The following is a 12,322-nucleotide window of genomic DNA, read 5'->3' on the forward strand; positions in this document are numbered from 1 at the left end:
ACAGAGAGACATGACAGATAAAGGACACCTCTTTCTGTTGCAGCGTTTAGTTTCTGTAATATAATATGTGTCTTTCTGCAAATTTATGATCTCATTCGAAAATCAAGACATTATGCAGAGTCACAACACTCTTTAAGACTCATCTTCAGGAGAGCATGCCAAGCATGCCAATGAAGTCATTAGTGGGTAACAGCAACAATAAACGCAGACTCAACAATGAAGGTACTGGCTGGATAATGTAGAACATCTGTGGATTGCTATAAAAACATAATTTAGAAGAGGCATGAAGGAACACCCACTAGGAGAATCAAAACTATGTTTCTCAGATATGATCATTATTGTCTGAACTTTAACAAGGTATATTGCTGTGACTATTTCTTTGGTGAAGGTCAAAAAATAAAGATGACTTGAACAGGGCTCCAAAAAATTGGGCCAAATATTGGCCAGAAACCAGGAACAATTTTTGCTTGGGGCAGCAAAAGGAAAAAGGGATACCCAAGATACCAGAGGATATTATAATCAATTATTTATTTAGGAAATTTATATGCTACCTCTTCAGAGATCTGCTTGAGGTGGCTTAGAGCCAAAACAAAACCATTAAAACACAGCCGTTAAAAAGAAGCTGAAGGCAATAAAAACATGCTATTTTGTGCCCTGGCTTAAAACACACACTGAGCAGTATAAAATAAATAGAACATAAAATAGCTAAAAGTCACTTTGGGCCTTATCAGCACTCTGAATTGTGCTCGGGGAAAACCAGGCAGCCCATGCAGATCTTTCGGCACATGGGTGACACTATTCAAGTATCTCTGTGTGTTGTGTGTTAAGGGTTCTCAAGCTGCTTCTGACTTTATGGCGACCCTATGAATTCATGACCTCCAAGAGGCCCTATTGTTAACAGCCTTGCTCACATCCTGCAAACTGAGGGCCATGGCTTCCTTGAGTCAATCCATCTTATGCTGGGTCTTCCTCTTTTCCTGCTGCCTTCAACTTTCCCTAGAATTATTGCCTTTTCCAGTGACTCTTGTCTTCTCATAATGTGACCAAAGTACAATAGCCCCAGTTTAGTAATTTTAGCTTCTAGGGAGAGTTTGGGCATGATCTGATCTACTTGTCTTTTTGGCAGTCCATGGCATCCATAAAACTCTTCTCCAACACCACATTTCAAAAGAATCAACTTTTCTCCTGTCAGCTTTCTTCATTGTCCAACCTTCACATGCATACATAGTAATGGGAAATACTATGGTATGAATTATCTTGCTCTTGGTCAACAGGATCTTTTCTAGTTCCTTCATGGCTGCCCTTCCCAGTCTTAATCTCCCTCCGATTTCTTGATTGCAGTCTCCCTTTTGGTTGACAACTGAGCCAAGGAATAGAAAAACTTCATTCAAGTATCTAGCCCCTGACAATAATGTGGATACCACATTATGGACCAATAGAAGTGTCTGAACAGTTTTCAAAGGCAGCCCCACATAAAGTGCCATTCAGTAATCTGTAGGGTTGCCAGGTCCCTCTTCGCTACCAGCAGGAGGTTTCTGGGGCAGAGCCTGAACAGGGCAGGGTTTGGGGAGGGACTTCAATGTTATAGAGACCAATTGCCAAAGTGGCCATTTTCTTCAAGGGAACTGATCTCTATCGGCTGAGGATCAGTTGTAATAGCAGGAGATCTCCAGCTAGTACCTGGAGGTTGCCAACCCTCTGGCAGAGGCAAACTTTGAACCAGGCTCTTTCCTGGAAAAGCGGATACTGTAACACCCTAACCAACTGTTGAGACTTGTGATAAGCATCCACCCTGCCCCCTTTGCAGGTATCTTTAAAGCTTCACTTTCCGTAAGGACACAGACCAAAGGGCAAGAGACACTTTGGCTCACAACCTGCTCTCCTACTTGCTAAGAAATACAGGCATACCTCGTTTTACTGCGCTTCACTTTATTGTTCCCTGCAGATATTTCGTTTTCGGGCGAGTATATCGGCACCATTCTTCCAACAGCATGGGCTCATTTCGTGTCTCTGTGTCATGTTTTGGTAATTCTTGAAATATTTCAAACCTTTTCATTATTACTACAGTACATTGATTTTTTAGACATAATGCTATTGCATGCTTAATAGACTACAGTATAGTGTAAACATAACTTTTATATGCACCGGGAAACAAAAAAAAATAGTGTGACTCATTTTATTGCAATACTGGCTTTATTGCAGTGGTCAGGAACTGAACCCACAATATCTCCAAGGTATGCTTGTAGAGTTTCCTAAGTGTTATCAGTTCATCATCAACTTGAACCAGCTTGCCTGGAAACTGCCACCCGAAAAATCAGTGACGGGAGAGACATTTGCCATTTTATTCCTTCCTCCTTCACTCTTTGCCTATGGCGCCTCATTTTGGGCTTACTGCGCAGCAACTGATTGATTTGTGCTGCCAAGAGGGGTTCTCTGGAGACCCTCAATCTGGACTCAGCATGACGATCCTTCAATACAAAACATCTCTTCCTTAAAGAATAAATTCCGCATCCTCTTTGGGTTTTTTGTTCATTTAAACTGTGTTTTGTAAGCCACTTTGGGTCCCCAGTGGGGTAAAAGTTTCTAAATACCATAAATAAAATCCTTGATCACAACTCATTGTCTTGTTTATGCAAGCATAATACAGGGTTTATTTCAAGACAGTTATGCTGAGACATAATGCTTAGATATACTCCGCTTCTAACTACTGAATTATACAGAGATCGCTGCAATTCTGTAAGGAACCCAAAACTTTCTAATATTCGACTACAGGTGATATTTTGTAAACCTATGTCTTATGTCATGACAGAAAGGACTACTTTCTACTGCCTACTGCGAGAGGTAGGAAAAATATATGTTATGGATGCAAAGAAAGGAAAGCTAATCACATTTAAGTCTCATTGAAAACAGCAGGATTTCAATGGGACCAACCCAAGCACTCAATGAAGTATCTAGCAGCATGACCCTAAACATTCTTCATTGGGACTGATTGTTACCAAGCTAACTTTAAAAAAACATTGGTTTGGAAAGCAATTATTTAAGACACCGGAATTTCAGCTGGGCTTACATGTGCCTTGCGCTCTGGACTGCACCCAGAGGCTGTAACGTGATGTCACCAAGAGCCAGTTCATTCTGCTTATATTCATCCTGGCAATTAGAGCCCCACTGGATCTGCCCCAAGTCAGAAGCATTTGATATCTCCTGTTACCCTTTACAGAAGGTTATGTTACACTTTCCAGTGCAAGCTGGAAGGGGAATTCAGAGTAGCGCTGATGAGATTTATTCTGTTAACACTTGCCACAGGCAGTGGATAAGGATGGATGGGTGGGTGACAGAAAGGACAAAAAGAAACTCTCTCGATTTCAGCAGAAGAGGTCATTTCATGTTATTATATGGGTGTCCATCACTCTATTCCATGAAAATCTGAGTTACTACACATTTAAAGCTCCTGCACGTACAGCTATGCCCTTATCTGCAAAGGGTCCTCAATAGTGTTATAGCTCATCCCTTTACTGATCAATGGGTTACTTGTAAATAACAGACATTAGACGGGTTGTGGAATTTGTCCTGTGTGTTGGTCGGGTGGAAATAATTAGAGGGGTTCATGTTGCAAGATACTAACGACTTCCAAGAAACTGACATAAGTACATAAATACAATTACTTCCATATTTAATTTTACTTCACCATATATCATTTTAAAACATTTTTCTAACATTTCTGAAATGGAACCAGAGCAGGAACAGTTTCTAAGAGACCCATGGCGCAGAGTGGTAAGCTGCAGTACTGCAGTCAAAGCTATGCTCACGATCTGAGCTTGATCCCGACGAAAGTCGGTTTCAGGTAGCCGTCTCAAGGTTGGTTCAGCCTTCCATCCTTCCGAGGTCGGTAAAATGAGTACCCAGCTTGCTGGGGGTAAAGTATAGACGACTGGGGAAGGCACTGGCAAACCACCCCATAAACACAGTCTGCCTAGTAAACTTTGGGATGTGATATCAACCAATGAGTCAATAATGACCCGGTGTTTGCAGAGGGGACTACCTTTACCTTTAGGAGTAGTTTCTATTTTACTGGGTTTTTAGATGGTTCGTGAACATGTTCTTCTTCTGCCAGGATTTTAAAATTAATTCTCAGCTCTCATGACTTAGACATTTGGGTCTAGATTTGAGTTCAGTAGCACCTTAGAGGCAAACAAGAGTTTCAGGGCATAAGCTTTTAAGAGTTAGAGCTCCCTTTGTCAGACACACTTTAACAAAGCTTTGCCCCTCAAAAGCTTATAGCCTGGAAATCTTGTTGGTCTCTAAGTGGCTACTCGAATCTAGCTCTTCCACTGCAGACCAACACAGCTACCTGTCTGAAACGTCTGTGTCTGACTTTGATAAAGATCAATGCTTTCACTGTTTTATTACCATATTTCATTTTAATGAGTCTACTTTTGATTTTATCATGATGATGTAACTACCAGGATGGATTTTTTTAAAGTATAGGATATGTATTAAAATGGTTAAAAATAAAATAAATTAGTTCACACACTGGAAAGGCTTATCTATTGTTTATCTAGTAACTTCCAGCTTGAGGAATATTAAATCCATACGTCCATTTTGCAGAAGATAAAAAGTCTACATAGCATTTCTATTCCTAGATGATCTCACGAGAAAAATATTCACATTCTATTGTTATGCACTCAATGGTATAAGAGGGACAAGTCGTTTCAAGCAGTATAGTTGGAACTGTGAAAACAGTGCTTTATGATTAGTTGGTTATAGTTTTAAATACTTTATTTTTATTTTCCAAATGCAGATAACTGGGGTTGGGATACTGGCTTGGGATACCTTTTATCGGGGGTAATGGTAGGAAAGGACCTGCTCCATTTCCCCCTTTTAAAGCTAAACTCCTTTTGGCTGCATTCAGTAAAGGGGTGGGGGAAAGTCTTTTAAAATGGTATTTTAAAACATTCTAGTTCCTTAGTGAGAGGGAAGGTGGCATGGTATAACCTGAACTTGTCAGGTCTCAGAAGATAAGCAAGGTCAGTACTTGGATGGGAAACCACCAAGGAAGACTCGGCAGAATATGGTAATAGCAAACCATCTCTGCTTTTCATTTGCCTTGAAAACCCCTTGTTGGGGTCATCGTAAGTCGGCTGTGACTTTACGGCGCTTACATTCATCGTTCCTTAGTAGAAGAAAATAGTGCTGTTCTTTATACGTACTGGTAAAACATCCATTATAAGCAACAATTTGTATAATTATACTGAACATGTAGAATATGCTGAAATAAAAGGTGTCTTGTGGTTTACCTGTTGCTGGTGCAGCTACAGATAAAGCACGGCAGCAACGGGGCCTCCACATGTCAGGGTTTCCTGCAGTTTCCCTGTCCCAGTCCCCAAAAGTAGCCACCCCTGCTCCACTGGGCCACAAGGGCTTTCAAAATTTATTAAAACCAGCACTAGAATATGATTATATTGGTATACCATTGTAACGATAGGTGTAGCAGGCTCTCTGAATTCCCCAGCTTTCAATAAAAAGAAAGTAAGTCTCTAGTACCTTCCCTTGCAAAGACATGCCTTTTTTCCTTCTATCTCTGCAAAGTGGATTACTTTTTTAATGAAACCTGGGAATTCAGAGAACCTGTTAAACCTATTACAATGGTGAATCAATATAATGATAATTCAAGTTTTGAATTTTTGAAAAAATAAAAAGCCTCCCAGTGTGTGGGGTGGGGGGGGGAGGAAATGGCTGCCATGGGGACTGGGTCAGGGAAAATGGTTGACAAGTGGGCAGGAAAATCCAATTTCTCCACCCACATAGCAGCCTTTCAGGCTTTACTGCGATCTTTCCCAAATGCTTTGAGCAAAGCAAGTTTGAGAAAGATCAGGGAAGACCCCCAAAGTTGTATAAATGCACCATGATGCTGCAGGTAAGCAGGGGGGAGTCCAGTTTCCCAAAAGATTGAACTTGGGAAAGATAAGCGATGCAGAAGACCCCAAAGGTGCAGTCTGACTTCCTCAAGAAGCAAATCAGTGTTTTCAATTTTGAGCATGACTGCTGAAGCACTGAACATGCCTCATGTTTATACTGAGATAGATGAGTAGAATGAATCATCGCAGAGACATCTGGAGATGCATTTCAATTCTGTTGTGGAAGGAAATGCTTACAAGGAATGACTTTGCTTACCACAAATAAACGTGACGCCATGGGATGCAGATACACTAATGAAACATACAACTGGTCTACTCTTGAAGGACCCAATGACGAAGTCCTCATTTTAAACACTTGTTCATACAGGAGCCTGTGAATGAGATGCCACAGAGTAAGAAGCCTCTATGTGACAGCAGCAGCTAACACTTCTGACAGCTGCTGAAGACACGTGTACAGACCCCACTCGAGCCCTTTCTCAGCTGCTAACCATTTGCTCATTTATTCTCCCCCCTGGCAATTCCTTCCTTTCTTTAGAAGCAACACCCACCCAAAAAAAATCTGAAAGAGCTAAACTTTCCTTATTTCTGTTCCTCCAAGGCCATGAGCAGAAATGTGCCAGAGGAAAGAAGAGGGAGCAAGTAGACGGCACTGAGAGAGGGTTGGAGTAGGGGTCTCTACTGGTGTCTTCAGCAGCTGTCAGAAACGTTAGTTGATACAGTCACACAGAGGCTTATTACCATGCACAGCCTCATTCAGGGGCTCTTGTATAAACTAGTGCTTAGTTTAAGTAAAGTTTCAACTGAAGTATGGATGGTCATCTACAGCACAAGTGGTATGACAGTGGTTCTCCTAGACAAGGAAACAAAATTGGCTGTAGCACACAGTCATGCCTGGACTGCCGTCTGTCTCTCGGAACTGTTGCCTACTTTCCAGCTCAATACACCAGAGGCAAAGCTATACCAGCGGGGTGTGTATGCATGTGTAATATGCATATGTTCACTATATGCTGTCTCTTTAACTTTGTGCCAGATTTGCAGAACACATCCCCAGAAGGACTGAACTAAAGCAAATTAGAGTTTATTTATAACCTGCCTTTCTCCCCAGTGGGGACCAAAGCAGCATAAATCATTATTCTCCCCTCTATTTTATCGTCGCATCAACCCTGTGAGGTAGGATAGGCTGTTTGTGACTGGCCCATGATCATTCAGGAAGCTTCCATGGCAGAGGAGGAGTTCAAACGTGTCTCCCAGTTCCTAATCTGACATTCTAACCACTACACAACACTGGCTTATGCACAGCAGCATTAAACCTAATCCTTCCTATAGATTGCAAGCTAAAACTGTTTAACATTGAAAAATAACATGTAAGACATGGTTCCCCAAAGTGGAGCTCGCAGGCACCATGACTTCCACCTCTACTTGCCCTGGCACCCACCAAGCTTTCCAGAAAGTAGGTGGGGTCATTGAAAGGCAGGGCTTGTTACTGGCTGCCTACATTCCAATAAAAGTGTTTCCCAGAGCTGCTATAGCTGCCATAACCACTGGAGGATCAGGACTAATAAGCATTCAGGATTTCCTTAGTGTGTGGTTCCATTGCCTTTTCAGGCTTTCTTTCTTATTTCCTTTTCTCTTCCCCCACCCCGGCTTTCCTTTGTTTCTTTTTATTCCCCTTCTGCAATTCTTTTGTAAAGCAAGGAGGGAAGCATTACATTGCACTCTATCTCCTGCAGCAGCACCCCTTCTCAAAATTCCAGACGCTCACAGACTCAAAAAGGTTGGAGACCCCTGATAGCATTATCTCGCTAGAGAAAATGGTTTTGCCACTTCCTCATCTTCAGTATGCTTGGTAAATATTTAAATTACTATGGAAAGTTTTAAGAAGTGTAAAAGAGAACACAAACTGGAATCTGTCAGACAAAGGAAACATATTATTATATAATACAGTAAAATGATAGATACAGACAGAAGAGATGGGTTGGGAAGGCTATCTCCTTCTTGGTGACAAAGCCATAACTAACAATAAATCCCTTGCTGTATTTGTGAGTGATTTCTTTGCTAAGATACATAATGCATACCATCACTTTCTCATCTAACCATATGGGAAGAACATAGCGAAAATGGCATCTCACTGAATTTGGCTTATGACAAAAACTCACTGGGCACAATTATCCAACCAGATTTTCTCTTTAGTAGAATACTTTTCTAGCAAATGACATCTTCTAAATGAAAGACTATGGTTACAAGCATTCTGAAAATGAAAATACTAGTGTAAATTAATCATCAAAACACACAAAGTATGGTTTTTGTAAATCTTTACTTTTGTTACATTTTCCTCCTATCCCTTATGTTTGCAGTTTTCTAAAACGTTTTGGAGAGGAGCAGGCAAAAGAGGAGGATTTTTCTTCTTTTTAATTCCCATCTCCCAACTTATCCACAGATGCTACTTCCTTCATTTTAGCCTAACTCCAGCCCTGATGGTCGAAGGATCAAATCTGTGTGCTGCTACCCACTGCTAATATTCTAAGACAGCATGAGGGCAATGTGCAATGTGTAACCTTCATTTCTAGCTGGATATTAGAGACTAGTATGGGGTCATTTATATAAATTTTCTACATACTTCAGGGGTCTTCCCTGCCCTTGTCTATTATGCAGTAAACACTGCTCAAACACACACAGGTGTTATCCATACACCACTTAACCGTACCACATCAAATTACACTGTAATTAGCGTTTGCACACCGAAATCAGAACAGGGCGGAATCAGCCATGCTGACATCTAATTGTGAAATCTAGTATTTAGAATAAAGCAAAGGTTATAGATAGCCATTCTATGTGTGCTTACTAGTGACTAACAGTGACAGACCAAGTAGGACACATAAAATGCTCACATGTTCAAGCAAAGAATGCGAACCTCCAACATATACACCATTAGAAGAAAATGCGTAGTGTTTTTTCTCTCTCTTTTATGCATACACCTACCAACCAGCAAATCTAAGACACATGTCAATCAATACAGTTCAGACATACAGTCAACCCTCAACACATCACCAAGAACAATACATATAAATGTCGATGCATAAACGCCAGTAGAGGTATCTACCCCACCTCGGGCACATCCAACCTCCACGCACACTCATAATCAGTAGGCTGTAAGTTTCAACTTTCCGAGTCCATATTTGGTCTTTAAAAGCAGGATAAACATTGTAAAATAAATCATACCAGAAATGTATAACATCCAAGTGCCCGCAGTGCACTTAAACTACCACACCAGTATCTGTAATAACAAAGCCCCACACTCTACACATATATCTAGCAACCAATAAGGCCATTCCAACCTCATCACCCAATAAAACTTCCAAAGCCAACCCTTCTGAGGGCAAGTCACCAGTCTCTAACTGGTGGTCCAAGATGGGCTGCACCAGTGACATCCCTATTTCTGTATTTGGGCTTAGGATTACTTTTTTCGATGGTGTGTGTGTGTGTGTCTCTATTACACCGTGTCGTTAGTGCAACCTTTAAGGGCACTTTCACACATGCCAAATAATGCACTTCCAAATCCACGTTCAATGCACTTTCACGATCATTTGCAAGTGCATTTTGCCCTATCGCACAGTAAAATGCAGCTGCAAAGCGGATCGAAAGTGCATTCGTTATCCGGCATGTGTGAAAGCGCCCTAAATTTGGCCATTTACGCAGGGGAGGTTTGGCCTTAGATTTGCCGCTCTCTAGATGCGCATCTTCCCCATCCAAACTCTCAAAGCTCAACAAGCCCCCGGGCAGAGTTCTGAGAATCGGGAGGGGGAAAACGCGCACGGAGAGCAGCGGTTCTCAACCTTTTTCTGCTCCATCACCCCTTTCCCCATTGTTCAGAATACAATCCCCCCCTTCCCAAGAGAGTCATAAACTTTATTGAATGTCGCCGATTAAATTAAAACAAACTTTATTGGATGCCGCGGATCAAACTAAAAAAACAAACCACAATGTTCCAAATTGTACACCATCGACAGGACAGCACACTTTGCTGAACAGCGGTCCCAATTCCCCCCCGGGACCCTCAAATCCCCCCGGGGGGGGGAAATCCCCCCCTTGCTGAGAACCCACGATCTCGAGAGTGGCAAATCCAAGGCACAACCTCCCGCGCGTAAAGGGCCTTTTTTCCGCGCATTGCCTTCCACCGCCCTAGCTGGAGGGTTGTAGTCCGCCTGGAGCGCCGGCGAGAAAGGCAACGGATGCCAGCAGCGTTCAAGCGGTCCTGCCCCATCTGTTCGGAGGGGCGGAGGGAAGCGGCCCCCGCCCCCCGAAGGCCAGCCAGCCAGGCAGCCCCGCCCGGCCGCGCCCTGGCCCCGGGGGCAGCTCCGCAGCGCCCCCCGGCGGCGCCGCCCCGCCGCTCACCCCGCCGGCAGTCGCAGTAGCCCCAGTCGACCCTGCCGCGGCCGTTCCTGTAGAAGCACCAGGGCCGGCTGCGGCCGTCGGGGTTCCGGCAGAAGTTGCGCTGGCCGCGCAGCCCGCCGCCCCGCGGCGTCCGCTCCACGAAGGCGGGCACGTCCGCCCAGGGCAGGCACGCCGCGCCCGACTCGGTCACGTCCACGAAGCGGCCGCCGCGGGGACAGCCGCCGCCGCCGCCGCCGCCGGGCTGGCGGTGCTGGACGGGGAGAGGAGGCGGCTGGGAAGCGTCGGCGGGGCAGGTCCCCCACAGCGCCGCCGCGGCAGCCAGCAGGACGCGGGCGAGCGCCATGGTGCCGGCCCGGCGCGCTTTGCTCCATCGCGCCTCGGCTCTCCAGCCCTGGCTGGGAGAGGAGAGGCGAGGCGAGGAGAGGGCGGGGCCGCCGCCTCCCGCGCGGCTCCCCCCGCCCCGCCCCGCGCCCTTCTCTCCCGCGGGGGCTGGGGGCGTCCGAGAGTCCAAAGGCGAAGGGGGCGCGCAACGCACGTGGGGGGGGGGGGGTTCGCCTTGGGTCGGCCGCTCTCTGGAGGCCCCTTGCCCCCGTCGGGATTCTCAGAACTAGGGATGTCTAGGAGGGTGGCCAAATTAACAGACTTCCTACTTCAGTGGTTCCCAACCTTTTTTTGACCAGGGACCGCTAGGACTTTTTTGTTCGGTGCAGGGACCCCAAGGTTCAAAATAAAAATTCAGAGAATTTGAAAATACACTTTAATCATAACTCTTAGTAAAACATTAAAATTAGAATAATATTTGAATATTTATTTATTTATTTATTTATTTATAATAGAGAACTTTTAATTGAAAATATTAATTTATTATGGGTTCAGAACTTTGTTTTGCGGACCTTAATTTAGTTCTCGCGAACCCCTGGTTGGGAACCAGTGTCCTACATGGAAAAGATAGGGAAGAATTCAAAAAAAAAACTTGGGCAAAGGCCGTCACGTCTTGGGATAAACGGGCAAAAATGGATTTTACTACTTTAGTGAGCGAGTTCTAGGAATACGTTTTGTTACGTTTCTATTTTATTGTTCGTATTGTAATTTTTAAAACTGTTTGGACACTTCTGCGGAAGTCTGGTGATGGGTCACTTTTTATGGTGGGTCAAAAGGGTCTTTTCTATTTTTCAATTTTATTATTATGTAATCCTGAATGTAACAATTGGAGCATATAATTGATACTCTTTTGTGTTTTCTTCTTAGTATTGTATTTGTTTGTTTTGTTTTATGTTATAAAAATAAAAAAATATATTAAAAAAATGAATTCTCAGAACTCTGCACGGGGCTTTTGGTTGAGTTCTGAGAATTGGGCTGGGGGAGATGGGCATTCAGAGAGCGGCCGATCCAAGGTGAAACCTCCAGATCACGCGAAGTGATGGTGTGGCTTTACTCCACTCTGGCTAGACCTCCCCGGAAGTGTTGTGTTCCGTTTTGGGCACCGCCGTTTAAGAAGGATGTAGGCAAGAAGAAGAAGTTGGTTTTTATATGCCGGCTTTCTCTACCACTTAAGGAAGGAGCAAACCGGCTTACAATCACCTTCCCTTCCCCACAACAGACACCCTGTGAGGTAGGTGGGGCTAAGAGCTGTAACTAACCCAAGGTCACCCAGCTGGCTTCCTGTGGAGGAGTGGGGAAACACATCCAGCTCATCAAATTAGCGTCCGCCGCACATGTGGAGGAGTGGGGAATCAAACCCGGTTCTCCAGGTCAGAGTCCACCACTACTACAAACCACCACTCTTAACCACTACACCAAGCTGGATCTTGGAACGTGTCCAGAGGAGGGCAACAAAGATGGTGAGGGGTCTGGAAACCAAGTCCTATGAAGAAAGGTTGAAGGAGCTGGGTATGTTTAGCCTGCAGAGGAGAAGATTGAGAGGGGATATGATAACCATCTTCAAGTACGTGAAGGGCTGTCACATAGAGGATGGTTCTGAGTTGTTTTCTGTTGCTCCAGAAGGTCAGACCAGA

The 12,322-nt window shown here is 44.1% G+C and overlaps 1 protein-coding gene across 1 annotated transcript in view; it reads right to left on the reverse strand.

Moving 5' to 3' along the window:
• The window catches only part of PRSS12 (serine protease 12), a 62,408-nt gene extending 51,758 nt beyond the window's left edge, over window positions 1–10,650 (reverse strand). The window contains exon 1 of the mRNA XM_056855026.1: window positions 10,308–10,650. Coding sequence (XP_056711004.1) covers window positions 10,308–10,650 — 343 coding nt within the window. The remainder of the gene's footprint in view (window positions 1–10,307) is intronic.
• Window positions 10,651–12,322: the final 1,672 nt, after the last annotated feature.

The sequence above is a fragment of the Euleptes europaea genome, chromosome 9 (genome assembly GCF_029931775.1).
Source record: "Euleptes europaea isolate rEulEur1 chromosome 9, rEulEur1.hap1, whole genome shotgun sequence".
Taxonomy (NCBI): domain Eukaryota; kingdom Metazoa; phylum Chordata; class Lepidosauria; order Squamata; family Sphaerodactylidae; genus Euleptes; species Euleptes europaea.